General features: G+C 42.6%; 1 protein-coding gene across 1 annotated transcript in view; it reads left to right on the top strand.

Moving 5' to 3' along the window:
- The first annotated feature begins 7,821 nt into the window (after positions 1-7,821).
- Positions 7,822-24,772, top strand: part of me1 (malic enzyme 1, NADP(+)-dependent, cytosolic) — a 56,844-nt gene continuing 39,893 nt past the window's right edge. The window contains exons 1-2 of the mRNA XM_028425203.1: positions 7,822-7,924; positions 8,142-8,467. Of these exons, the coding sequence (XP_028281004.1) occupies positions 8,339-8,467 (129 nt within the window). The 5' untranslated portion in view covers positions 7,822-7,924; positions 8,142-8,338. The remainder of the gene's footprint in view (positions 7,925-8,141; positions 8,468-24,772) is intronic.

Genomic DNA, 24,772 nt, shown 5'->3' with positions numbered 1-24,772 from the left:
GTTGTCTTGCTCAGCATGAAGCCGCGCAGACCGTGGGAAACGTTATGTGACATCTCCCACGACTTTCTGAGGGGACGTTTTGAAGTTGAAGTTGGCCATGGCTCACAAAAAGCCTCTCAAATGACTGAAACCACAATATCTAAATTATTTAGATAACAAGGAGGAGGAGGAGGAGGAGGAGGAGCAGAGGCGGGATGATCAGCACAGCTGAGCATAAACACTTGAAGTGTTCAGGATCATTATCGTGTCAAAGATCTACCGGCCACTAAGGCTGCAGTTTCAGACACATAAGTGACAACAAGGGATAAAAAGCCCATTGATGAGGTAACTGGTCGTTGTTTTCGCCTTTCCAGTATCAGAAACTGTGATACTGGAAACTCTGACGCAAGAGATGGTGACTCCCCAACCCCCACCCCCAAGGTCTTATATGTGCCACTTAAGGATACATGTCAAACTCATCACCATAGCAACCCACAGCCACTGTCATAACAGTCCTAACACATGCAGACAAAGAAAGACAGAAAATGTTTCTGTTTTCAGTTAAGTTCAAGGTCAAAGGTCACATAGGAAATGTGGGACAACACAGAGAGAGAAAGAGAGAGAGAGCTGTGCTCCCTGCTCCATGGATTCCAAATAGAAAAGCAGTGAGTGATATTTCTGCTTGGGGTTGTGAGGTGTATATAGAGGGGCTTTTGTGCTGGTGTCACACCCTCACGGGAAGTGCTCCCTTTGCTCTTTGCCCCGGTGGATGGATGCTTATTGGTGGAGGCTGAGTTTAAGGAATTTCATTAGTTGTGTTTTGGTGCAGTGGATGAGACCTCCAAAACCTTTACAGCAGTAAAACTGTTTGATCGCTGTAGCTCCCACAAATTCTGGCGACATATATTTATATACATATATATATATTTCTTCCTTCTGGGCGTCTTCGGCAGTGATTTATAGAGACACAAAGCTTTATTTCCTGTTGAAAATCGTTCTTTTTGGATGAAGCTGTGAAGACTGAAGCCTCTCCTCTGTACAGACCACTCAGAGTCTGCACTGACCCACAGTTCACTTCCACTGGTTTTATTTTGACAAGTGAATGCTCTTAAAGCGCCGCTGCGCTCTGAACAGACCACCATTGATCTGATTGGATTCTAAGCCCCACTGCCTCTCTCTCTCACACACACACACACAAACATTAATACAGTATAGTAAATATATATATATATATATATATATTTATAAACATTAAAGGGACATGCAGTATATCGCCTTCTTTAATAGTAAATATTTGGGCATGGTTAGCATGCCAGCTTTCAGAGACGACACTGTACATGATGAAAGGCTGACCAAGTCGCATGTGCTCCTTTGAAACTCATGTGCAAATGAACAGGCAGCCACAGTCCTACTGCAGAGACAAACTTGTAAAGACAGGTCACAGGACTGCCACCTTATCTTTTCATGTTAATGCTGCACAAGAATTTGAACTAGAGCTCATTTTTAGAATGCAAAAGGTTGACTAGCACGATCTTGCCCACACATAAGGGTAGAAAGCCTTCACCTATGATTGTAAACTTTGAGTAATATCCAAACCACTGAGGTCAGACTCTCTGGGGTTACATACCAGTCCTGATAACCTGCTTGGTAAAAGCATCACAATAACAGAAAGTCAGTATGCATGTAGTGTGCATGTCAGATGTGCCAAAACATCCGTTGTGTCGGGAGCAGGTGGACATCACCAGAATGTGCCATAGGATGTACCCTCCATCACATTTTCAAGAACTATCTACACTGTGTGGACAGACGCATGTGGACATCCACCACCTCAGGTATTTTCTGGGTGAAGGGTGATGAGGTCAGGTTGCCTTTAAGTCAGGACAGCTGCAGCAAAAAGTCAATGAACGAAAGTTTGGAACTGTTGTTTTGGAGGTTTGTCAGAGTGCATTGACTGAATAATCATGGACAGTCAATCAATATGCAATAATATGCAACTAAAAACAGACCAACAAGAAGGTGTTGTTGCATAAGATGGCTCACAGTGCTAGCTTATTTAATGGCAGAAGTTGTATGTCAGACCTTCAGCATGTTCTTATAGGATTATAGGATTTTTTTTTGTTCAGATTTTCACAGTTCGCTGTCTGTTAAAACAGATCAGTATCTATGCTCCCTTTACATCTATGAGCCTTCCTGTGTGTGGCCTTATGTTTACTCTGACTGCCCATAATCTCTTCCTGCAATAAAAAACTATAAAAAATATCAGCCCACATCACTCGTCTGCATCCCCTCCGTAGGTAGGAGACAGACTGCCTGTTGCTTTTTGCATAGCCGTGGATCGTGTTTGGACACTTGAGGTTTCCAGTCGTGATTGATCTTGTAATTTGTGCAGCGATGTTTAGTTCAGGAGCTCCAAAATCCATAAAGGAAACGGTATTTCAGATCCTTTGAAAAAGCCAAACTAAAAATAGGAGTGCTCTTTCACTGACCTCTCTGTCACAGACAGAGATCTTCTTGTGCAGCTGCTATATGTGCATGTCAGCATTATACCTTGATGCTCCTCCAAGTACTGATGTGAAGACTTGAGGATGCTTTGAATTCATTTCTGGTTAGATAACCAGTTTTTTTTTTCATCCCTCATGTTGGTGCTACAAACACTGAGCACAGCTGAGGAGTCTGGACTTGAAAAGAAGAACAAAAACAAACATCAGCCCCACTTCTTACCATGATAATAATGTGTACACACACACCAGGCGGAGCTTTGAGCAGAAGTTTGCGCAAGACGTTGACATGAAATCTTTTTCCTTTACTCTATAGCTTTAACACCATGATTTGCAGATTATATATGCTGGGAGCAACACAGAGGAAAGTGGAACCAACAATTCATGCTTGTTATTGAGCCGAGGCAAACAGATATGCAGCGCGTCTGCTCTGCGATTAAACTGTTTAGACAAGCTGAGACAAACAAGGCGAATGTGACATTTACCCCTGACAGACCTCATGTTTATAGCAGAGATTTGGACAAAGGAGCTGTTTTCGTTTCACAACAAGCTGCCAGGATATGAGACATTTCAGAGAAGGGAAGATAGAGAGAGAGAGAGAGAGAAAAAAGTATTTGCAGGTGCAGATAAGGTCTTTTAGTCAGAAGAATTGGAAGGACTAATGCATAGCTCTCGTGCAAATGTGTGCTTTAAAATAAATACTCACACGTTTGTGCAATAAGGATGAAACGAGGAAAGTAGTCTGTGTGTGTTTGCATGTTGAAAGACAGAGAGACTCATATATTCTGAGGGGGGGTCAAAAAGGTTACGTAAACACACTGTGCGACTAGGTTAACACACTAATCTCTGTCCTCTTTCCTGCAGAAGAAAGGGGGTTTTGTTGAAGTGCAATGATGACGCCTCTTTGGCTCATTCTGCCAAATGCCATTTAGTTTGACTGGAGAAGCTCTGCTGTCTCTCTGCCTGGATCTTCCCTCACTCATGCTCAGTTCTGTGCAGCCAAACTGAGCTGACTGGCACACCCTCTATTGTGAGTTCGGTCAATATTAAAAATGTCAAAACACACCCACGTTTTCACAACTTCAGGTAGAAACACACACACACTCACATAGATGAAAATTCTTTGTAGTTTAGATAACTCTTAGAGAATTGATCAGTAGGTTTAGGTCAGTATCGACTGCTGTAGTGAAAACATCAACAAAACTATGACTTTATTGAACATTGTTACCACAGTGGGGGCGGCACGGTGGTGCAGTGGTTAGCACTGTCTCCCTGTGCCTGCGTGGGTTCTCTCTGGGTACTCGTGCTAGGTTAATTGGCCACTCTAAATTGCCCGTAGGTGTGAGTGTGAGTGTGAATGGTTGTCTGTCTGTCTGTGTGTTGCCCTGCGATGGACTGGTGACCCGTCCAGGTTGTACCCCGCCTCTCACCCAAAGCTAGCTGGGATAGGCTCCAGCCCCCCATGACCCTGCACTGCGGGACAAGCGGGTTAACAGAAGATGGATGGATGGATGTTACCACAGTGATGTGACATCTGTCAATGTTTTGACATGAGAAAAAATTCTAAATTTCTCTGTTTCCATGCATAACTTTAGTATATATTAAAGTTTTATAGAAAAGCCTTCATTCACCACTGTTTTTCTCTTTTCAGTGGAGCCAAAGCTTCATATTTTTGATGGAATAATTGAGTGTGAGTAATAGAGGCTGCTTCTGTTACTTATCTTTTATCCTCCTCACATCCATCATTTGTAGTGTGTCAACGTTTACCTAGTATTCCACTTTTCTGTGCTTTGTCCTCTGTTCTCTCTCTCAGCCATGTGTTGAGGGCAACATGACCCCATTACCTTAAAGGCTCAACTGTACCTTCGTCAGGATATGTTCATCGTTTCCTTGACTCAACTTGGCCTATTATGATCAAGCTCCTTTCTTGCAGTACACTCATGTCAACTCAGCTTTCTTTAATAATGCAAGACAGACACGCTGCAGCTTAAAGCCCCCTTCTTTTTTCCACCTTCCCAAATATCCGTGGGCTTTAACAGTGGGTCATTATGAAGAGTGATCAGTGAAAGAGCCCATTGATTTTAGGGGGCTGGGAGAAGGTCATGTATGGACTCATAGGAAGGAGAGAGAACATGAAGGAAAGAGGGCAGCCGTGTATGTATGTATGTATATATGGCAGTTGACTTGGAAGCTCAGCGTCCCTCAGGAACCGTTCCAAAACATCCACCCATTTCCTCCGCTGGTGCTGAGGGTACCCAACAGGCCTCACGCCTATGAGCTGGCTCTTGTTCAGAGTCCAAACTACAACAGTTATGGCTTAATAAGCACCTGAAACGAGAAAATGTGGTTCAGATTTTCCTCTGATCAAACTTGATTGCTGCCAAAGGTTTTTTGTGGAATGGTTTTAAGTATGGGAAAGGTTGTTCTGTATGACCGTGAACCACACAGGGTTCATTGTAGGCAGAGTTTAAGGTAGAGATAATTAAAGAGGATGAAAGGTCAGAATGTTTTCGAGGACAAGGCCGGCACATGTGAGAAGGGGTTTCACCTGACGTTATCGTACGGCTGTGACCTTTGATTTTTGAGCCTTTCACCACAAGTTACAACGTAAACGATGGTGTCACTTTCAGAACTTTAAACTTTAAACTCCAAGTTCACATTTCTATTGACATGATCAGCGTTATACTCTCACCTTCCACCTCCTTCTTTACGATGCAGAAACATCAGTGCTGTGGCTTATATTTTCATAAATGTTGGTACAGTTCTGACCTGTTATCATAAGTCCACAGCTTATAGGACCGAGAGTAGGAAACATTCCTGTATTTCCAGTTTGAAATTCACCACTTTCAAATTACATTATTTTTATTTATTTATCTGAAAGAGCTACTAACTCACTGTCTGCCTTGTACTGTATCTATACTATTCATTCCTATAGTTCATACCTGCAGGTTTGAATGCAATCAGGAGAGCTATGGTTTTCCCCACTCCATAAAGTCTGGCTGTAATTACATTTAATGACTACGTCTGTGAATCCTTTACCATCAGCTACAAGGCAGCAGGAAGTACGGCCAGGTGCTGCTGTCAGTATGCAGCAGAATAAATGGAGGTGCGAGAGAAAACCATGTGTTTGTGGGTGATTTGATTCTCAGTAATTGTATTTGTCTTTGTCTGCTGCCTCCTCCTCTTCCTGACCAGAAAAGCCCCACAGGGATAAACAAGAGTCAAAACACACACACACAAGGAGAAAAAAGAAAGAGGAGGAGGGCTTCTGCATATGATGAAGGCTGATCCACAATATATATCAAGAGGTTCCTTTAAAATAGATAGCATATATCTGATAAATGGAGATGAAAGGTAAACCGCTGTAGCACATTTAATCAGCATCACTGTGTTGGGACAGCTTATTTAGGGTCATTATGTAATAAATGCATTGTCCTTTATTGTCTGCAGAGGCCATGTGGGTGCAGCATGTCAGTCTGACAGTGATAGCCTTCACTGATTATCATTCATATAAAACCTTTGCACTTATTCAAGGTGGAATCAGGCTCAGCTGAGATATATAAGCTGCTATCACATGGACAGCCGTCATAATGCAGATCCTGATCATCAGATGGACTGTCATGAAAATAGCAGCATCATATTTTACCCGCAAAGTGAAGAATATTCCATTCAAGCTTATGTTAGCATGAGCCGAGAGACTCATGCATGAGCATGTAAAGGAGATGCGTCTGTAATGCCCAGTTTTGCTACCTAGTGTTACCAAACACCTGTTGCGTCATAGTCTGAAGCAAAGCAAGGCAGTTCTTACAAATTTCCAGCTCCTTCAGAAGCCTTATAACTGGAATTATGAGCTTGTATTGACAGACTTCTTTAAGCAAAAACTGTGTAAAAGCAAATAAACAACCCTTATATAAAATTGAAAAACTGTATTTCTTCAAATTGAGACTGGGTCAAATGGAATACATTTTATCTTGACAACAAACATCAGCCATCTGTATCAGGAGCTGGAAGTTATTTCTGAGGATCAGGCAGGATGTCAGTTGGCAGTGGGATGACATGAGGAATGTATAAGTGTTTGGGAAGCAGCACTGCAGGAGATCACAGCACCAGAATGACTGGATGCTGTTGAGGAAGTCCTAATGTGTTCATGAGCCCATGGAGGTTTAAAAACATGTTACTGTCAACAGATCTTTAACTAACTAACCACTGTGTTTTACATTTTCAGCTCATTCTGCAATTCACATTCATTTTGCACCAATTAGAATTAAGCTTCATTTAGATTTAAATGTGATGACAGTCGGTCAGATAAGACTAAAAACCCTGCACGCTTTGTTTGTCTTGTATTTATTCATGAACATTTAATACTACAAACAGGTGTTAGGTGTCTCACAGAGCTCAGCCAGATCGATCCGTTTACCAGCTGATGTTGACTCTGAGCCTTGAGGACAAAGTAATCTGCCAGTGCGCCTGTTTTCCCAAAGCGACCCGCACAGTACAAACACCATGTGAACCGCAGCAGCCTGTTGTTACTGGCGTCTTTCGTCTATATGCAGACAGGTGCCAACATTTAGACTTGGTATGTTTTACCGCAGCAACATTACTGCGGTAAAATAATAATTAAAATTCAAAAGTTAGGTTCAAGAGCACAGAGTTTATTTGTAAACATGCAATTTTAAGTTTATTCAGAGATATGAATCTCGCCCCTAATAGCAGTGAGACGCAAATCATGTATTGTTGGGCCCTTCTTGAAAAGGAGACCACTGACTCAGAGTGCCAGTCCTGATTGACACCCCTTTGTAACATTACATGAACATCAGGGGCTTTGCTCCGGACTGGCAGACTTCCTTATATGAAGTTTCTCTCTTTTTATACAAGATATTTTGGCTTTGAGTTGGTTAAAATACCAACTCTATTGAATTCACATTCTCAAAACATTCTTAAGATCCTGCATTTGCTCCTTCTTTGGGCCTTTCCATGTGGCACTTATGCATATATCAGTCTGACGATCTTTACAGCCTCAGCGCAAGTGAAACCGTCAGCATAAAATCTGACTTCCTTTATGCAACACCCAGGGTTCAACCTCTCATTATCTCAGTGTCACACATTCTCATGATCACACAGCATGGACAGACCAGAAACCAATGTGTCAATTATTACTTAAATAGCAGCAAAACTAAATCAGCCACTGCTGTGAGCTGTCACCCCATCAACATGAGACATATGGGCTGACAGTCATGTCATACTCTCAGAGTATTCCTGACTTCACTGCTGCCCATAATGTTGCATAACTCTGTTGCTGTAACTGAGTGAAGGCTGGAGGGTGACCTGAGCTTCACATGTCCTCTGTCCTGTCACAGCCTTGAGACTCATCAATCAATAAATAAATACAAAAAAAAGAAAAAAAAGAAAAAGAAACAACAAGCAATTTTAACCAGACATCTTTTAGGGTAATGTATGTTTTAAAAAGGTCACTTCTACCTCTTGATATTTATATTTTAATGACCTTATGAAATCTGAAATGAAGCTAATTGATGATAATATAAAGTATATATGTGGTTGTCAGAGAAAGCTCATTTTAGAATGGAATCCTTCATCCTTCTTTGTCATTTTTAAGGTGTAAGAGCCTCAAACAACGTGTTTCCTGCTCTCTGTAACTGTTGCCAGGTCACGCACGGGAAGCTTTCTTATATCAGGACCTTCAGCAGGTCTCAGTGGAGCCGCCTGACTGATAAGGAGCCTGCAGCGACTCTCTCACACCCCACCCCCCCGGGACAGACCGGAGCTCTGCGGCTGGACCTGCGCATCCACTTGTTGAGTTCACAAAAGTTCAGCGAAGCAGCTCTATTTAAAGAGGCAACAACATGGCACACGGGCTGGTCAGGAGAGAGTCGGTGGAAACCGAGATGCACAAGTCCGAGGACAAAAAGACAAACTTTGTTTGCACCAAGAAGAGGGGCTACGATGTCACCCGGAGCCCCCACCTCAACAAGGTCGGTGCTGATACACGCGTATGCGTGGGGGGTTTTGTGTTTGTTTCAATGAACAGCAAGCTTGACGAGTTAGCAGGTGCGTTCAGGTACTTTCGGAATTATAACAACTCTGCTCAAATTTGTGCTCAAATGTAAGTTTTTCAGAGGAAGGACGACGGTTTCTTGTAACAGACACTTCCCGGAGGTGTGAAACCCTAAAAGTGTTGCGTTAGGAGCCCGTGTCATGGCTCAAATGACCTGCCTGCACTGATAGTACGATTCACTCATTAATTATTGAAGTCATTGCACCACGGTGTGTGAAGATCTTCTTCTTCTAAACACCAACCACACCAAATATCTGAAATATTATATGTTTATTTAATAATTTTAACAGTTTTCTTCCTTTACATAGCCGGAGAAAGAAGGAGCACGTGAACGCAGCATTAGCCTGGAGGTTTATGTACCAGCTTTAGTCGCGGTTATATTTAGATTTAAAGAGACCAAACGCTGCTGTCACACAGAGAGTTAATAGTGCACTGTCACTCTTCAGCAGTGTTGCACTAGTTAACTGAACCAGGCCCATGTTTTAAAGAAGTTACATAAATATTGAGGATTAAAGCTTATACTTTCTTTATTGAAGTGGAAAGAGGAAGCTGTGGAAGTTGCTTAGCCATGCAATAAATAATACTGCTTCCCTCTTATGGATCATGAGACATGGTGTGATGACTGTACATGTTGTGTTGTTGTATTAGCCTGACGGGTTTATTTCCTCACCTCCCATAAATGCATCCTGAACAATGAGCCTCAGGCAGTGTTCGAGGCGTTCGAGGCCTTCCAGCGGGTTCTCCTGTGTGTTTTGTGGGGGGGATGGAGACCTCAGAGGTCAGACTGGGTCTCTGTCCATGGTGCTGATTGACCCTCAAAACAACTGGCTAACTTCAGGGTCATTCTAATGTAAAGCTCATTTTCAGCTCATTTCTCCACCTCTGAACTGTTTTGTGTCCTCTTACTGCCCAGATATGTTTCTCTAATAGAACTATGGATTTATCTAAAACTAATATTTAAACCAGAACCGGTTCATTCATCTATACACACCCTAAGCCGCTGTATGTGTTTAAAATAAAAGCTGCCCCGGGCTGATAGACGTTGCACTCAGTTTTCCCCACAGTTGCTGTTGGCCTGTGGGCTGATAAGCGAGATAGCGGAGTTCAAACAGGCCTGTGTCTGTCTGTGGGCTGAGGGTGGTGAGCCGACTGCACAGAGGCCTGTTTGTTAGGCAGGTTAATGACTCCACTCCTGGGAGCAGCACGGGCTGCACATCAACCCGGTGTGTGTTTGTTTTTTCTGTGTGTAAGTGTGGTGGGGTGAAGTGACGCGTGTACACGCAGATTCAATGCAACAAATAAGAACAAATGAGAGCAGCCTTTGTAATGTAGGTGTGTCCACACAGGGACATGAGTGTTCTACTTTATTGTGCATGACAGAATTAAAGAATGATTTCATTTAGAAAACACCCACCACCACCACCACCACCACCCACAACAGTAGGAGTAGGAAGTAGGAAGATAGCTGGAACAGTGCAAAGAGAGTCTTTTGAGAGAGGTTTTGCAATACGAATGTAGCAACGTCCTCTTTGTGACGGCAGGTTTTGAAATGTGGCCCTGACTCGGAGGCAGAGAAGGACAACCATGCACACATTTAACTGCACATCCTGATGGTTTATCAGCAAAAATCATATATAAACACATGTTACATAACTTGTTATGCAGGAGGATTGGTCTTTGTCACCATCCTGGAGTAAGTTTGCATGAAAAGTCTTTCCTCTTCCTCTGTGTTGTGTGATCATGCTGAGCTCCATGTTGTTGTTCTCTATTTTCTCTTCAGAGGACGGTAAAGATCCTGGTTTTTGTAGTTTTTACTATTGAAGGCGTAGCTTATCTGTCATTGTTAAATATTGCCAAACTGGTAATGTCAGCTCTGGTGTTGTTTGCGATGCTTTAGAAATGTTGCTTATGTTGCTCTTCCAATGTTGTGGCTATAATATAAAGATCTGGACATGTGTCCAAGGACAGCTGAAATGTGATCATTGGCACATATTTCTGCAGACGTCATCATGCTGCTGCATTTTTGAGGCTAAGTGCATTAGTTTTCCTGTTCCTAAGCTACTGCAATCAGCATTACTGGGTAGCATGCTGACTTCATTTCACCATAACCCAAGCAACAGAGTGATAAAATGATGCAGAGATGCAGCAACCTAAAATGGACATTAAGATATCTCAACACAAACTAAATGCAAATTTGAAACTTATTCTTTGATTTCTTTCATGAAAGTTCACAAACTTAAGAGGATTAAATTATGCAGATGGCAGTTTGATTCGTAGGGGTCAATCTAGAGGCCTATGGCACCGGTGTTAAAACCTGGCCCTGTAAACTGTTTGTTTACATCGCAATTTACACCTCATGGCCTTAAATGGACCCAGTGTGCAGCAGGGATCTTAAACAGGTTGACCTAAATTCATGTTCAAGCATGACCGGTCTGCCACTTAGGATCTCACACTATATTATGTCTGTTTTAATCAAGAGACAACTTTAAAATCTGAAGCCTCTGTGACGGATTGAAGCTTCACAAAACGGCAGCTTTAAAACTAATGCTCTGTCATACTTGTTCCCTTTCTTTTGAGACTTACGAGGGCAGAGTCCTTTGTTCTACAATTTACAAGGCGGCTTTGCATCTCACTAAAGTCAGTAAGCCTAAATGAGCTAACTGTAATGTTTTTACATTGTTTTGGAAGAATGGGTGCTTTATTAAGACTCATTAAGTGAGTAAAAAAACTCAGCAGCAAGCATCAGTGGAGCCTGCTGTAACTGTTCAGTCAGACTCCATGAAAACACTTAAAAAAACAGTGCATTTCTCCTTAAATTGACCCAATCATCAGTTGGCTAAAGTGGTCCTCAACTCTCCTGGACTTCTTGGAAAGGTTTCTTACGTGGCCAGGTGAACCATCCACTGTCAGTCCTGTACATATAAACTGGGGGCAAGGAAATTGGAGGAGAAGGTAGGAAATGACTGCTAAAGCATGTTAGTGGCCAGGCACAGGCAGGCTTCTGTGGCTCAGGCAGTGGCACGTTGTTAGCCTCCATCTGATTTCAGCGAGCCCTGGGGATGAGGTGTGTTTACCTCCCTCAGCTGGCCCACTTCACCTCTAACAGGAGCCAGTCACAGCACAACCTACTAATTGATGCTGAGGGACGCAGCGCTGAAAGCCGCCTGTCCTCACATCCACAGGCTTCGATTTCCCCTTAATCTCATATGCCTGCGCAGCAGATGTATGGACACACACACAGCTTCACCTCACTCTTCGTCAAATGCTCCCTCCTCCTCCAGAGGTGCAACCGGATATTATAGGCGTGTTTTGTGTGCGCTCGCCGCCGTGCAATAAAGAGATGAAGTGGGGTGCGAGGCGTAGAAAGGGTTCTCTGTGGCAGTGAAGAGAGCGCTGGCCACGCTCCACAGAAGTCCTCTGTGTCTCTGCTTGATCACACCTTAATGAGGCATCTGTGTGAATCTTGGCCCTCTGTACGTCTCTCTGACGCTGGTTCCGCCTGCTGCTGCTTTGAAAAACAACAACAACAACAACAACCTCCTTTAAAAAAAAAAAAAAAAACGCTCTTAGCACCCAATGAGGCATGCTGTTTCACCCCGAACACTGAACTGAGCTGCTGGTGTATCGACTCCAGAACAGATGCCCATTCACCGGCTCCCCAGTGTAGGTGGAGGTCACTATAACAAGTGCAGTCACTCATAAAAGGTGGAAGATAATAAGAGCTGTTTGTTTACAGTTTCACAATAACTTTCTGCCTGTTAGCACAGAAACATTATGCATCATTTGAGCCTGTGAATGCAGAATAAAATAAGAGAGCCCACATCCAGATAGTGCTGCAACTGGATGCCCCATTTGTAACCACAGGCTCCACAGAGGACATTGCATAGATGACCCCTCAGATTAAAGACTGAAGTCAGGAATCTCTGCCGCTGGCGAGCATCGAGAAGCAATGTATCTGATCAGGCATTGTTGTGCTGGTATGCCTAATACCAGCGGTCCTGATAACCCTCTGTAGCAACTGGAAGTTATTATAGGCTCTTATGTTAGATTTACTCCAGTTTGTCTGCCTCACTCAGCTCCCAGAAAAAAAAAAGTTGTTTTGTTTCTCCACCAGATTTGCATTTTTTAAACTGAGTCACTTATTAATAAATATATAAAAACAAAGACCAAAATGTAAGTAATTTGTGTCATACATATAAACTACCTCAAGGCCTGATAAGGTTGTTAGAAGTGTAACATTGTGATGACCTGGCACTGATTTAAATCGCTGCAGTCTGGAACTTGGGTTCCTTCTGACTCACCATGTCAGCATGCCACGAAGACAAAGCTGGTTTTCTGCACACTCATGACTTACAGCAGCTTTGTGCTGACAGTGTTCTGTTTCTGCTCTGTTCCCATGGACCTGGGGATTTTTTTTTATCACTCTGTAAGCTTTCCTGGCTCATTTCCACTGAGCAATCAACATTATCAACATTTCACATCGTAGGGGAAATCCTTTGATGTTCATAATGATGTAGCAGTGCTTTTAAAGTAAATAATTGCAAAACTATATTTTGTCTTGATTTAAAAAAAAAAAGAACAATACGTCCTTTAGTGATGCCAAGTTTGACAAATATTGTGTTTTATCCTGAGAGTCTTTAAAAAGTTCAACATTGTGCTAAAAGTTTTTTTTTTGCTTTCTTGCTGGATTGAGAGTGGGGCAGGAGATCTTGAACACCCAGTAAGAACCAGCCATTCAATTATACACACACGCCTCCTGCTGTCGGAGCTCACCCGGAAGCCACACCTCCCAATCACATGAACGCGCATTACCTGTTCACTGAAGACCAGCGTTGTGTGTCGCGCCGTGCACATGTCAAGCGCAACAACCTGCGTCAGTCTCGCCGGTAAGAAAACGTCATGACGCATATAAACAACGGCAATTCTTGCAAATTCGATTTGCAGAGGGAAACATGTTGGGGTGTAAAAGCACTGCTTCATCATATTAATTCGCGCGGTGTTGCAGGCGGCTCTGTGCGCGCTCCCGCGACGGAACTGTTTTGACTGACGATCACTTTTTGGCACAACACCGGTTTTCCTACATAGACAGCTCTGCCTGACAGTGTATGTTATTGATGATCTCCTGTAATGCTAATATCTATAAGGGTAGCCATGCTACACAGACAGTTAGCACTGAATGTTTATTATGAATCTTCAGTGAATTTTGTCTGTTGACAGAGCAGCCTCGATCTACTCCCTCACACCACCACAGACAACTACCTGTTCAAGGACAGTAAATCCCTGTTTATTGATAATTGATATTTAATTGATAATTCACAGGCTGGCTGCACCTGGTGTTTCTGGGCAGATGCCCTCAGATGTAGGACGATAATGTTGTGGGCAGCCTGGTGACTGGTGCATCTCCATGCTGACACGCACTGGCCTGTACAGCAGAAAGGGGTCCCAGACCTAGAACTGACCTGTTATGTCTTCAGGTTCTAACATGTTTGGTCAGGTGCTTCTGTTCTTTTTTTTTTGTTGATCACAACTATGTGACTGATTGTGGTCTGTTGCATAAACATTCAATGTCTTACATTTGTTATGTCAACGTGCAGAAAAAATAATGGAAACCAGATGTTGGCTTTGGAATGAAATAAAATACTTTACAGATATACAATAGAACAAAAGAGTATAAAAGAGCATATGAAATTATTATCACATGCTGTCCTCTGGCAGGTGGGGACTGGTTGGTGCAGGTCAGGTGTATGGGCCTGGCTATGCACTGATGGAAAATAATAGAATATTGTAAAAACAGAAACCCACACACGTTTAGCCTACCTGTCCAGAAGATATGTGGCCACGATAGCATCACTTTGCTGCCTCTGCATCTTCAAAAGTTGTTGCTCTGGTCTTACATGTTTAAGCGTCTATCCTTTTTCTGGTAGTTGCTTTTTTTGGTCCCAAATACCTCAGCTGCACTGAGTGATTAGCTCAAATTAGTTATGATGGTAATAATCATAACTACTTTGGGTATCTAGCATGCTAGCTCAAGTTTATCTCCTCAGAGCCTGACCTGTGCTAATGTAAAGCTAATGTAATCAATTCCTGGCTCTAGTATCACACCAAACATCCAGATAGTAGAGGTATCAATATTCATATTTTCTTTGTAGTTTCACTAAATGCTAAATGTTCACAGCTGGCTCTGGCTGGGAGTGTGTGTGTGTGTGTGTGTGTGTGTTGTACAAGTTGTTTATCGGTGGAAGTTATGTGAGGTTGAAATCGATGATGTTTGGCAGTCAGATTACAAGTCTTCGTTTAACTGAGCGGTGAAATTGGGACAAGCCTTTCTCTGTTCATGGAGAGCAGCTGTACTTGTCAATCCTCCTTGTGAAGTGGAGTACAGAGCTCTATGGATATGTGTGTGTGTGTGTGTTGTCCCAGGTGTGGGCAGGTGTTTCAGGTCGACTGCACGCATTGCTGGTGACCAGACATTCCTCTGATAGGCTGGAGTGGATCGGGCAGACAGAGAGAAAGTGCACCCTCATTCCCCTCCAGTGACTAACCTGCTAACCTGAGCTTTACACACACACACACACACACATTTTGTAAACTGGCGGTCCATTTTATCAGTGTTTTCTTCAGTACTGGCCCAAATAAACTGAGTGTAATATGATCAGACTGTCACACATGCGTACGCTCTGATGTTGTGTTTATTCAGCTCCTCATCTCACTCTTTGTAAGATGGGACCTCATTCATGTGAGTACAACGGAGAAGCCATTAGTTTGTGCCAGACAGAAAAAGGGGAGACTGTCTGAGACTCATCACCTTCCTATGAGGCTCATCTCAAGCATCCCACTTCTTTCAGCCTGCCCCCTGTTCTCCCCCTCAATGCTGCTTTTGTCTGTTCTAGTAGAGTGGTGGAGGTCTTGTCATGTCTTAACAAAGATGCATCAGAGAGAATTTAAAGGTAGTATTTAGTTTCAGTGTTCCACAGTGTGTGATTGTGCAAATGTTTTTTTTTCCAGAGTTAGGAGAGATGGATATCTGCATGAATGATTCTGTGCATACTGACAGCACAGTGGAGTGAGGAGTGAGCGGTGGAGTTGTTGAAAATTAGTTCAGTCAACATAAGGAAGTTTCAGTGGATTAAAACCAGTCCATACGGTCTAAAACTGGTCATGGTACCAGCCGGTAAACAAAGATGTTTACCGGCTGGTTTCGTTGTTTGTTTCTGCTACACAGATGGTCATTTTAACACGGATGTCTACAGAGCCAGCCTCTAGTGGCCACCATGTGAATGTATTTGCTTCATTTTTCAGCCTCAGAGGTTGATCATTAAATCTGTCGTCCTCTAATTAACCATTCAGACCTGATGGATTTATTCTTTGTCAAGTATTGGCTTCAGACTTAAAATAGTCTGAGTGGCAGGAGGGAAAGATTGCAGAGATATTTACGTATCTTTTGTAGACAATGTACAATTGCAAAGTCTGATGAACAGCGATTAGGTCAATTGTCGGGTCGCCTTCAGGTCAAGACGGGAAAGTTTTTCTACTTAGTTGTGCCATCTTCAAACAAGAAGGAAGCTGACAGTCACAGTTCATCATTTAAATATTCTTTGTATGCTCTAAAACTGCACCAATATGTCAATTAGGGCTGTAAGACACTTTATTGATCCACGAGGGAAATACAGGATGCAAACTTTTTTCCGTTTTCCATGGAACGCTGCCACTCTGCAGATGTCTCCTGATGATAGAGGAGGACTGACTTAAATGACACGGTCAAAACTAAATAAATATTCAGCAAACCACCGGGCCGGTACTCTCTGTCTCTAGTGGGTCGGGCTAAACCAAAGTAGTGAAAACAAGCGGGGTGTTCAAAGCTAGACTGTTACCTGTGAAACGGGTGTGCTGAAAACACCCCCATTAGCACTTGGTACATTCCTCCTGATAAAATTACCGCTACAAAAAGTCGACCAATCAGAATTTTGGTTGAGCAAGAACGCATCGACTAATAAATCGACCAGTCGACTGGGAGATTACAGCCCTAATGTCAGTTACTGGAAATCTGGAACTGTTAATTGACAATGCAAAAATCATCAGTGACAGCATTAAGATTTCCACCACCGCTACACTAATGTCATACAGGTCCATTTACTTTTGGCCTCTTGGTGTATGCAGGCTATACAATATCTGACAATAGGCAAATAAATCTATTTCTCTCTCACCTTTCATCAATTACACATCTAACACAAAGACGGTAGTCAAGAAAAATGGCAAACTATTACTTTTTTAAGAGGGGAGGTCTTCCAACATTACTGAAGGCAATGTTATAGCCTTTTTATGTATGTTTGCTCAGTAAAGAGACAAGTTCCTTCCTTTCATACTTTTAACTGTCACAGTACATTCACAGCTGCCATGAAGGGCAGCGTACATTTCTGTCATCACAGAAATAGCAGTGACAACATTAAAACACATTCCCCTGGGGCCCCTAAGAGATTTTTAGCAATGATGATGTAACTGCTGATGAACTGTCACTGCTTCTTGACACAGTGCAGAGAGAGGGCCAGTGCAGATGCTGATTTTAAAATACCCCTGTTGCTCTTTCTGGGTATTGATGACAGAATTAGACGGTTATTTTGAGACAGCCCCTGAAATTGGATTGGACTGCAAAGAGATTAATTGGAGATTTCCTGACAGTGCAGCCAGCAGACACTTCACTGAGAAGCACATACAAGTCGGATGAAGTGCCTGGATGCAGAGCTTCACAGAGTGCTGATTTTTTGGACACTTTCCTGGCAACACTCAGGCTCCTAAGGGACCTGGACTGTGCAGCATGAAAAGGACTGCCTCAAGGGAAAAGATGTGTTTGAAGAGCCCTACATGACTGCTACCTCCACCCACTTTAAGGCTGCCCTCCCTAAGTCAACAGCAGCTCCGTTTTCAAGGCTGTTTGACCAACAAGTGTGTCTGTACATTCACAAGTTGACACCTCTTGATTTAAGGAGCCCTGCGTTTGCATATTTGCTTGAGATGAGGATTTTTTTTTTAAGACGATCCCTTTTGGTTAGTCTCAGGACTGTGTTGCTGTGTGGAGATCAGAGCTCATAAAAGTAAGGAGGGAACCAGAGGCAGTTTGTCTGCTCACTAAGTGCAGATCTGGACAGGAGATATGTTGCTGTAATCAATTTTAAAAGCTGTTACGGAGCTACTGACGCACACAACTTCAAACACTGGTTGTCTTTATAGCTTTTTTTCACTCGTATCCCTGCCTAATGTATTAAAATTGAACTGTAGTGCAAGTAAAAAGGGTCAAATGTGGTCAAGATATGGAACCATAAGAAACAAAACAATGACATTGACCATAGTACGTCGTTAGTTACATCATTAGTTGCACCTTTTTGACTTGTTTCTGTTATTTGTTGATACAATATGCACAGTTTTCATTCATATTTTCTTCACTCCTCAGTCCACTGCCTGATCAGGAGCTGCTGCAGAAAAACACACCTGAACAAAGCTTCACTGACCACATTTGTTTATTAGTAAGAATTGGACATGCAAGCCTTGCGCAGTGCATTTGTTGGGAGGTATTCATGGGGAAAAGCTTAGTCAGGTTGTTAAGATCCTGAGAGGAGACATGCTGGAGCTGATGTATGCTTTTTCTCTTCCTCCTGAGAGGAAGGGATGGATTTAAAAGGCTTTATTCTGGGGGCAATCCTCTTGAACCCTGCTATGGCTACCGTTTTAGCAGGAAACAGATGGAGGGGGGCATCTGGCCTTTGCTGAGATTTGGACACAATAGGAAAGCCTGCTACAGGAAGGGCCCACACTGAATACACACATTTAAGGTCTTCAACCTGTTTTACCAGACTGTGTATAGTCTGCATGATTTTAGTGTTGATGTGTGACATCCATGCTCTGTTTATTATTGCAAGTTTTGTTCTCCTTTTATGAATGATGGATGAAGTGCAAATGTTCTGATTAGGTAAGGACTATAAATTCAACCTTCCAGTTAGAAAATACACAGAGGTGGCACAAGCATGGACATAAGATTTACTGTGTATGAATGTCGTGTATTTTCTACACCATCAGACATGATGCTGAGAATAACTTTTTCAAACCTTTTGATCTTTGAGAAAAATCTCAGTCTAAATGTTTGGGCTCATCTGAGAATTGAACCCAGGACCTCTCACACCCAAAGCAAGAATCATACCTAGACCAACGAGCCACATTCTTATGTGCTTGTTGTTAGGTGGGAAGTTGCAGTGTAACTCATGGTTCTGCTGATGTGTGTGTGTGTGTGTGTGTGTGTGTGTGTAGTCAGGTTGAGTAAACCCCAACTTTTACCGTGTTTGTAAAAATATGACTCCTAAGAGTGTTTTTCCTTAGTAAAAAGTGAATCTAACTTCACCCTTTTTGTCATCGTTCTTCCCACTCAGGTAAAAGAGGTTGTGTCAAATGTTTGTGTTACCATGAAAATCCTTATTGTAGATGGATTGTGGCCATTTGAAGTGAAATTTCCACTAAAGTTGGAACTTCCCTCTTTAACACAGTGTAGGCCGGCCTTGAGGAGAATGGAGTGCTTCAAGATAATTTGGTCCAGGCTGTGCAGGGTTTCCATTCATCAGTGTTGCACCTGCGAGCACAAGCAGAGCCCATAAATAAACCCCTCATTTTCCTCTCTGCTTACAATTAGGACAGTTTTAGAAAGCATTCACTCTTTCAGGGAGAAAAAACTCTTAAATAATTCTCATGGTGGTCTTTAAGGAACTGTTGCATCAGGTGTTTTTTCATAACAGCATACTGTAATATACTGTATATATTTTTGACCCACTGGGTACATTTTACAGGGGTTTGGGTTGGCATTTACTTTTAGTGAACAGGTGCTGGCCCTGCGTCGTGTGTCCCACCTGCTGCACTGAGCATTGAGACCAAGCTTAGGTTACATTTCTCTGGGAGCTGGTCTGCGTGGCCACATGCGGCATGACGCTCCTTCAGGACACATGCTTGTCTAAAACTGCTGCTATTTCCACTTGGTTGCTGATGCTTGTAGAATGTATATAGTGTAGGATGACCAGTTGGAACAATGATTGCAGTGATGCCATTAGATGTGCTTCAGGAAAAGCATTCCTGTGAGGTCTGGGCCCGACATGCTGCTGGTTTACCAGCAACCAGAAAACTGTAGAATCTGCTTCTTTGAAACTAAAGAGGATTTGCAGACCGGCTTCTTGTGGGTGTACTATTAAAATGACTGACAGACCCTGATCTGTGAGCCATAGCCAGCCATAGCATTATTAACATCTGCATTTCTGAGGAGGCTGGATATCATTACAGAGGTCATTAGTTTGACTGTGCGGGTCATATTTGTGTTGGACCAGTACTCGCCTCCTCTTGTGGTTGCTGTACATTTTTCAGAGAGTGATAATGAGCATACACGTGCGCGCACACACATGCTGGTATGAATGAAGCATTTATTCCTCCCTTTGCTTTCTCTCCTTTCATCACTCTTCCAACACACAGTAAAATGTAACATGTAAGTGAGCACGTGAGTAAACAAGTGAGTTTGTCGGCTGCCTTCACTGTGCAACGGAAACCACTAAAGACCACACCACAGAGAGTTAACACCTGCTTTCATTCTGTCTTTCCACAGAATTAATGTTTAATGGCCAAAACTAATATTTAGGCTTGAAGTCAAGAACAATAAGACCCCGTTCAGACCTGTGTGATCATTCAGCAGGATATGGCCCGAATCCTACTCTAGTTGGATTTTTTTTTCTCAATATGAACAGAGGCAATCCGATTAAAGCTGTATTGATTTAAATTTGGCAAAGGTCTGAACACAAATGTGGCTAGCTATCTGGCTAGCGACCTCATACTTCCTGGTTCACGGGACAGTATCTGTGTACAAAAGCCGCAAGTAAACATTTGTTGAAAGCTTTGCCAGGAGTTTGTTCGTTTTGGGCTGAAAAAAAAAAACCTATAGAACGAATGAAATGAAGGAAACCGTGACACATGCGAGGACCTGGTCCTGCCCCAGTGTGTGAATGGGGTCTGGATTTTAGTAAACTTGATGGTGACATAAGAGTCAAGAGTTAATTTTGCAGCACTGTGGTGCTCTGACCTTGCTAACGTGCTGATCTTCTGTTGTGGTACAGCTCCAAGATAACTGCACTTAAGCAAACTTCACTTTAACATAGACCATTTAGATGCAGACGTTCAGGTAAATTTATTTTAACTAAATACTTTATTGATGATAGATGACATCAGTTCCCAGAACAATGAGGGTGACTAAAACAATGACTCTGTGGTTACTCTGTGAACCACATGACTCTTTAGTCATTATGAATTTGCGTTTCACTTTGTTCACTGACCTCAGCTTTTTTTTTCTTTTCTTTGTTCTCCATCTTTTCTCCATTTGTCTCTCATTCTCTCTTAAGCCCCTTCCTCTCACTCACACCCATGCTCCTGTCACCTTTCACCTCTCCAAAGCTGCCATGATGAAAAAAAAATCCATGTTTTATGGTAATGTGTGACAGGGCTGGTCGAACCCTCCTGCTGTGGCTGGGTGAAAACAATGATATGCAGTCCTAAGCTGACTGTTGTGGTAGAAACACTTGTGGGAGTCTGTAAGCTGTCACTCCTACAGCCAGAGCTGGATCTGGTTGCCATCAAGTCTCCAGTAAAGCTCTTCTGGGCCTTTTCAGTTTACAGTCCTCGCTCTGGTAGTGTCATTCAGTAAAATATCTGAATATTTGCTGTAGTTTTCTCATTTTAGAACAAACCAAATCTCCAACAGCCTCCTGCAATAAACAAAAACAGCATCTTGCTCTAGTTTAGTGTCATTAACCATGCTGGTTGTTCAGCTTCATGTCATGTTGGACATACAGAACAACACCAAACACATGATGGTATTAACTACACGTGTCTTCCAGTGTGCACAGGCACATTGTGGTGTTATTATGCTTAGGTGTCAAGTCAGTATCTGCCCTTCCCCCCTTTCAGTGCTTCATAATGATCATCCAGGTCATCCAGTTCAGTCTCTCTGTAGAGGTTCTTTTCTAAGAAGAGGATGAACTCGTCACACAAACTCTTGTTTTCATTACCGCCTTAGTTTATTTCAGTTCATAGTGAATTGGCTGATTCATTTGGTTAAGTTCTTGACATGAAAATTGACTGAGGGAGGACTGAGTAGATGCTTCTTCTGCTGAGCTTCAGCTTCGGCTGGACCCATTCGACCCGTCGGCCTGTGAATCCACTCACCCCTTCTCTCATGGTGCAGATGACAACACAGGGTTTTTGTGAGTAATAGCAAACACATGCTATTTTATTTAGTGGCTTCCACTATGGTAAATGAAGCGGCCATTGGTTTCAGCTCCCAAACCACAGCTCATGCCTACATACTTTTGTTTTAATTTTACAGGACTTTATTTTAACTTTAGTTCATTACACCACTTCACTGGGATTTTAAAATTAGATGTCTGATATATATATAATACACACACATATCTGATTCAATGAGTTCCATGCTATTTAGTCGAGTTTACTCTTATTTCACTCAGGTTTTCTTCCACTGTGAACTGATTCCTCTGTGTACTGTCCAGCTCTGCAGTGTTGCTCTCTTGTTTTCTCTACGTGGCACCATCAGATGGCAGTTTGGTAGTCCTGCTCTTATATAATGATCCTGGTCGGCTGAGTGATCACAGAGCTGTGAATACTGGGCCTGCCTGAGCCGTCCACCCAGGCGCTGATCCCTTTGTCTTTGCCTGCGCCCCTGCTTTCCACTTTCTTTTTGTTTCTTTCCCGCTCTTTTCTTTGTTTTGGTCACTCTTCGCCCCGCCGTTTTTCTCATCTTCTAATCCCAGTTATGATAACTGTGGGATAAATCTGTCATTCCACTGGGATGGCCACTCTCTTACCCCCACCAGCTGTTTTCACAGCGTCTAGACACACATGCCTCTATTGATAAAACAAGGACGGCACGGTGTGCTACTGGACAATGAGGACGTCGTGGAGTGTGGTTCTTCTCCTGCAGCTTGATTAAATAGACTCGCTGCTTATGTTTCTGCACTCTGACTGAGGGCGGCTTTGTTTGCTTTGTGTGTGTGTGTGTGTGTGTGTGTTTATGAAGCATCCACGTACCTGTGTGTAAATTATCTGTCTTCATGCACGAGCGTATGGGTGTGTGTGTTTATGAAGACTTCACTTAAATCTGCACTAGCGTCTCCTGATTTTGCATTGTGAGCATGCACATATATGTGTGTTTATAAACACTGCAGCGGTGATGGAGACATTAAGGCAAATGACTCAGTCTTTCCTCCAGCTGTTGGCCACAGTCTCCCCCAGTGCGGGTCACAGTCGGTCAACCCAGTGAACTCATCAGGAGGCTTCCTGCGATAGCAAGTTTCTCATTCGGTTTCTGCTGACTCTCGATCTTTACCCGCCTCCTGCATGTGTTTTGGTTTTCAAATGGGCTTACTTTGCACGTCTGGGCCACATATCGAGTTCAAAGTTAAGAATAGAGATGTTCACGTGGGCACGTCTGTGTCCTCCAGGCAAGAAACTCCTTTGCACTAAAGCCAAGTTAAAATCGCCATCTTATTGTTTGATTCTGTACCTGCTGCATATTAACGTGCAGCAGCAGTCCAGTGTGGGGAGAACACGTGGCAGTAATAGCAGGGTAGAGTCGATGGTGCTGAGGATGGTAGTGTTTATGGGAAGGACCTCTGTGTTCCCTGTTTGGTCAGCTGCAGAGAAGCTGCTGGTCTGAGGAGCTCTGACATCACCCGTAGAAATGAATCCAGATTCGCCGCTCTGTGGCGTAATGACAGTGTGGGCGAACTCAACCGCTGTATATGACTTTCTCACAGTGCTGTCAAATGTTAGCCCCCCCACAGATTTATTTCAGGTTTACTCAAAGTCAACTTTTGTGTTGGCAGCCAGTGGAGACGTGCTTCATTGTCCTGCCAGCACAAAGTTTTTTTTCCCTCTCTGTCCTCCAAGCTGTCAAATTATACAAAATATACTGCTTATGGTAATGTAAACAAGGTTCAGGCAGATAATGCATGCACATTGATATATTAGCCTCTATGTTAGGGAGAAAAACCTAAATTTGTCTGTTTCTACATGCATCTCTGCAAAAAAAACTCATCATTTTCTAGAGGAGGTGCTCTGGAATCTGGAAGTGTCTGAACCATGATGGTGGGATATTGTATGAAAATAAATAAAGAAAAAATGTTCTTTGTCTTAACATGATAACATCAGTGCACAAATATGTAATCCTTAAACTCTGACGGCGTTCTGTCCTGTGATGTGTGTTTCATATCTGTGGAGTAAATTGTTTATGTGCAATTAACTGCAGAGTGATGAGGGATGAGCTGGATGCACAGCTGTGTGAGGATTATACTGATGATACGTGAGGCTATTTCCACAGATGTATTTAGACAGTAAGAATGTTCAGGTCATGAAGTTTTTGTAGATATTCAAACTAGCTCGCTGTGAATAAAACTTCCAATTCTGTTCAACAACAGTGCTTTTATGCACTGTGCATCCATCTGGTTCTAAGGTTTAAAAATGACATTAAAGTTATGTGTGTGGCACCACCTGCCACCAGGGTGGCTGGAGACCTTCTATTGTACTGTAAGGTGATAATGGGGCCTGTGCTGTAAAACTACTTGTTTCTCTTCTTATTGTCAGGGTGATATGCTAGAAAGTTTCAGCATAATCCCATGATACACTGACTGTGTTTAAGATGAGAAGTAGACAGTGGTGGAGGAAGGACTTGTTACTTAAGTAAAAGTACAATTACCCAGCAAAATATATACTTAAGTAAAAGTAGAAGTGCTACATCAACAATCCTACTTAAGTAAAAGTCTTAAGTACTCAAATGTACTTAAAGTATTAAAAGTAAAATTACTCATGCACGAATATATATAATATTGATTTCCATTGCAAAGGATATATGAACAGGTTAAAATAATCAAAGAAATCACCTTAAAATTAAAATGGACCATGTGTAGTTAATGTACATGTTCAGTCCAGAAGCAGCTATGGACAGGTCTGTGTGTCATGAGGCAGGCTGTGGGCATCAAGTGAACAGAGAGGCTGCTAATAAAAAAAACAGGCATTGAGCATTTTTACTGTGTCAGTATTCCTGCTGTAGATTCATGTTATGATTCATGTTAATCAGACATTAATGGATGGACCTGTGTTAGCAGACAGCAGCTAACTAGTTAGCTAACTGAGCCAG

The sequence above is a fragment of the Parambassis ranga genome, chromosome 16, assembly GCF_900634625.1.
Source record: "Parambassis ranga chromosome 16, fParRan2.1, whole genome shotgun sequence".
Taxonomy (NCBI): Eukaryota; Metazoa; Chordata; class Actinopteri; family Ambassidae; genus Parambassis; species Parambassis ranga.
Note: the sequence above shows the minus strand (reverse complement) of the source record. Positions and strands in the feature narration are given on the sequence as shown.